This window comes from Eurypyga helias, unplaced genomic scaffold (genome assembly GCF_000690775.1).
Source record: "Eurypyga helias isolate BGI_N326 unplaced genomic scaffold, ASM69077v1 scaffold625, whole genome shotgun sequence".
Classification (NCBI taxonomy): domain Eukaryota; kingdom Metazoa; phylum Chordata; class Aves; order Eurypygiformes; family Eurypygidae; genus Eurypyga; species Eurypyga helias.
In genome coordinates, this window is record NW_010251842.1 from 1 (window position 1) to 4,847 (window position 4,847).

Genomic DNA, 4,847 nt, shown 5'->3' on the forward strand with positions numbered 1-4,847 from the left:
TGTTGGTGTGAGCTGTGGGGAGAGAGGAGCTGTCAGGGGTTTTTCTTTCCTGCTTCTGCTCTTCCAGAGAAGAGCAATCTGGATGTACATTTATCCAGTCTTAGCCAGATCCCACGATCATCTTCAGACCTTGCATCAACTTCTTATACCACCCATGGGATTGTCCCACCAAAGCCGTAGCCAATGATGCTGGGAGCATCCAGATCATCTGGGCAGGCTGATCATGACTGGCTTTCCAAAGCGGAGACATCTTCCTCACAAAGTGAGAATAGCAGCACCCCAGGGCTTCCCTCCAAGCCCGAATCTCTCTGCTGTCCTTTGGCACCCTCTGCCCTCCCTCCTCACCCCACATCCCTGCTCACAAGCACCGACAGAACAAGCCCCAGCCCAGTCCAAGGCATGGGGCTTAGCCCTCTCCAAACCCATCCACCTCCCAGAGCGTTTCAACTGCTGCTCCAAGCCCCAAAGCCCCACAGCATCACTGCTCTTACCCGAGATGCTCGTGCAGCCAAGTTCCAAGAAGGGAATGAGGCTTTCCGGGATGGGAGCGCTTTTATACCCTTTCTGCACACCACATCTGGAAATGAAGCACCTCCCTGTCACAGAGGTCTGCCTGCTCATTTAATTCGTCAATAGGTTTGGGGTTTTTTTTGCCTCCCCACTGTTCAGGCTGCTTGCATGACTCACCCCATCCGTGTCGGGTATCACCTCTTGTTATCGGTCGTCTTTCCTGTGCCACAGAAATATTTAATTGCCAGCTCTACCTGAGCTTAGCTCTGATGGGGGAGTAGTGTGGGTGGCCTCGGTTTCCACAGTTTGTTTTTGGTGTTGATCACAGCTGGGGAGCACTTTGCATTTAGCAGGGGGAATTATGTCATATGGCTAAATCACACCATCTTTAAAAATGTTTTGAGGCGCTCTAGTCCTGCAAATGCCCATAAACCCAGAGATGTGCTTGTAAGTACCAATAACGCCTTTGGCATGGTAAACAACTCTTCCTGACCAGCAATTTGACTGGTGCCACTGTTGTATCATTTCTCCTAAAACCAGCTGGAATAGGGTGGAATGGTGAAGAGAGAGAAAAGACATCCCCTCTAAAACTTTTTTGTCAGTCAAAAATTTCCTGCTGGTGCGAGAAGGACCAAAAGCAGCTGGGATTTTTATTTTTGGAATGATGAAGGCCTGTCCTGGGTAGTGATCCAGGATTAGCGAGGTACACAATTATGTGGTTAACTTTCAGCCCGTGAGTAACTTTTTCCAGGTTGTGAGTGGCTTCAGTGCTGCCGCGCAGAGGCGACGGGCTCCCATGGGTGCTGCCTTTGGGGATGCACGGTGGCCTGGGCTGGCTGCCACGTTGTGGGGAGCTGGCAGACCCGGGGGACTTTCTCCAAACTTGTAGGAACATCCTTTTTGGAGCACTTTTCCCTGCTCCCCAATTAGTTCGTAATTGGCCAGCAGATCGGCATTCTATGCAGGCAGATGCACAAACTCACGCGACCCTTAAAGCCTTCAGGTACCATGTCGGAGTGAGAGCTAATCGTAAGCAATAATTGGAGATACTCCCTGTACCTTTCCCGTACCTCTGCTGCAGGAGCTTGGAAGTGCATAGGACCATGGATCTTGTCTTGCCCTTTTCTGCCAATACCTGTGGAAGATATTTCATTAATTAGTCAGCAAATAAAAGACTAAAATCAGTATTTCTAGCTGAAATAGACAACTGCTGTGATTTTGTCAGTGCAAAAGTGCATGGAAAACGCTGACTGTAAAATATTTCGCTTGCCCTCAGAGTTGCTCAAGCATTTGGTATTTTTGGTCCACCTCTCCCTGCCTTTTTCTTTCTCCATGCTGACTAAGTTTTTATGCTATTTTTATGCTGGCCACAGTGTGTTGGAGGCTTAGCCCCATCCCACCTGTACTAATGCTGTTGGAGAGACCTGGCATCCTTTGGGAAGTGGCTGGAAAACTAAACAAGCTGCCAGTCACCGACATGCTTTTTGTGAGCTCCTGCTTTGAACGCAGGTGCCTGAACCTTCGGTAAGGCATGGCAAGTCCCCAGTGGTTCCTGCAACCCAAAAAATATCTGACACGTTTGGTGTTACCAAAACACAGGGGATTTTTGCAAAGACAGGTGGACAGGGAAGGGTTAATGAATCAGGTACACAACCTAAATGCTTCTGTTGTATTGCTTAATTGCTGTTATGAACTAGAACAGTGTCAGGGCAAATTGTTTGTGTTTTGTTCTGGCATCAAAAGAAATGTGGTAAATGCTTTGAAAAAAGACTCAAAGCGATTTTTGGCTCTCAACATCACACTCTATTCAGTTCCTCATGTTTTTATTATTCTGAGTTTGTTAAAGATCAGCAGCACCCAGACAGCCATCCTGGGCACCTCTAGATTTTGTGGCTGTCCACCTTAACACGTCTTGAAAACGGGATTTGCAATGGGGGCTTAAGGCATGTGCCAGATTCACACAACCAGCCTTTCCAAATGATTCCTACACCAAAAGCAGGCATCCTGTTCAGGGAGTTAGCTGCCTTCTGCACCCTTTCCAGCAATGCCAGATATTTCTGATCCTTGTGACACACTCGAGAATAATCTTATCAGGGCAAGATCCAGTTCATGAATGGCAATACCAGACCAATAAATCACACAATTCATTTTAATTGCAAGCTGAGAAGAAATTTATCAGTTCGTTGTGTAACACTAGCATCTTGCAACGCCCATGGCTCAACCCAGGGCTCTTGAAGTGCTGGGCAGAGGGTTTCTAGAAAGGCTTACAATGGTGTTTGTCACTAGCACGTGGAGGTACCTGTCCCTTGGTGCCTTGGGGCCAGATGGCAAAAGAAGGGGTTTCTGACTCATGACGGGTGCTTTTGCCTACAGGACTTCTTCTTCCCCATAAGTGTGCTTGTAACCAGCCCTGAGGGCTTGTGCAATGCAGCCCATGGGGTCTTGTGGGGAGTTTTGGGTCTCCAGCTCTGTGGGAAGGTGGTGTGGAGAGCTGCCCGCACTGCAGGGGCCTGAGACGGCCTCCTAAAATGTCAGCATTCAAAAAATCTTTATTGTCTCTCTTTTCCTTTGGATTCCATAGGGGAGAGTGTGGCAGTGCCCACCCCTTTTGCCTGTCTGGGCAGGGTAACTCCAGGACTATTAAACAAGGACAAGTTACCTTGCTTTGTGATAGGAAATACAAGGTGAAAGAAGAAATCATGAACACAACACTCTCATGAACTCCGAATTGTTATGGCGCATACATAGTCACAGTGATACAGAGAAAACTGTGCCAGCCTGAGCGTACACACTTTATTTTACCACTCAGATAAGCTCATAAGAGGTACAGGACTTGATGGGGGAGGGAGCGGAGACATTTCCTTTGAAGATTACTAGGAGACACACAAAGCTTTCTGAACTCAGCACAAGATCAAGGACATGCATGGGTATAACATGTAGATAATGTCCTGATCACTTCATCTTTGAGGATACTTGATAAATTTGCTGCTGGCAATCCTGTGGCATTCCATGGCAGGATCCCCCGCTGCTCCCGTGGCATCCAGATCCACCACTGCTCCCATGGCATCCGGATCCTCTGCTCCCGTGGCATCCAGATCCACCACTGCTGCTGTGGCATCCAGATCCACCACTGCTTTCATGGCATCCAGATCCTCTGCTCCTGTGGCATCCAGACCCACCACTGCTCCTGTGGCATCCGGATCCACTGCTGCTTCTGTGGCACCCTTCACTGCTGTGGCATGAGGATCGTTCTTGCCGGTGGCACTGGTCTTTGTCCTGGCGGGAGCACATCTTTGCAGACCTGCTGGGAAGACAATAATCTTTGAGTAGTGACAAAGGCAAGAGATGCTGTGGTGTCTGTCAGCTAGCAATAATAGATTTCTAGTTAGATGGGATCATATATCAAGAATAAACTCTCATTTTAAGCCAGGTTCTTGAAGAAGAGAGAAAAATTAACAGTGTACACCTGCCCGTAGGAGTCCCTGACCTGTGCAGAGGACACTGTCTTATCTTTCTTTGAGCAAGCCTTTCCTGTCTCTTCTATGCTTAGCAAATATGTAAGATAGGAGTTACAGCACTTAGTGATTAGTGAGAAGTGGTGGCAACACAGAGTCCAGAGCTAGACCTGAAGAGTCTTGTCCTCAGCTGTTTGAACGAGGAAGTTTTACATTTTCGTACTTGCTTTCTATTATATATGTGCAGACATGGATGGAGAAGACAACAGAGGCAGAAGGACTGAGGAACTGTGACCAGAGGCAATCAGAGGGATGAGACACGCAAGAGAGGTGGTCAAGACCTCAGGATCAGGACAAAGCTGGCAATCATTAACAGTGCAAAAGTTTGATCAAGCTGGACTTACCCTCTTCAGAGAATTCAAGACACGGAGCTGAGACAATGAGGAGAAACGGCGTGTGAGTTCTTTTATAGGGTGCCCAGTGTTTTTCCTCTGGAAACAAGGTGAGGTCCCACCGGAGGGACTTGATTGTTCACCACTTTGCTAATTGGAGAGTTTTTACAGTGCTGTTTTGACTCATGGTGTTACGAGCAGATCAATATCCCGCCTTTGGGATTGCCATTCCTCTCATTACTAGACAATGAGGAGAAACGGCGTGTGAGTTCTTTTATAGGGTGCCCAGTGTTTTTCCTCTGGAAACAAGGTGAGGTCCCACCGGAGGGACTTGATTGTTCACCACTTTGCTAATTGGAGAGTTTTTACAGTGCTGTTTTGACTCATGGTGTTACGAGCAGATCAATATCCCGCCTTTGGGATTGCCATTCCTCTCATTACTCCATAAAAATGTTAATTGCCCCCCACGCCTGGTGTGGTTCACGTGTAG

The 4,847-nt window shown here is 47.8% G+C and overlaps 1 protein-coding gene across 1 annotated transcript; it reads right to left on the reverse strand.

Moving 5' to 3' along the window:
- Positions 1 to 3,462: 3,462 nt before the first annotated feature.
- Positions 3,463 to 3,801, reverse strand: LOC104510001 (loricrin-like). The gene has a single exon (XM_010152130.1). It carries the CDS (start codon positions 3,799 to 3,801, stop codon positions 3,463 to 3,465), a length of 339 nt encoding a protein of 112 aa, XP_010150432.1.
- Between the last annotated feature and the right edge of the window lie 1,046 nt (positions 3,802 to 4,847).

Coding starts and splice junctions, on each gene's coding strand:
- LOC104510001 (XM_010152130.1), bottom strand. CDS start 3,801: ATGTGCTCCCGCCAGGACAAAGACCAGTGCCACCGGCAAGAACGATCC.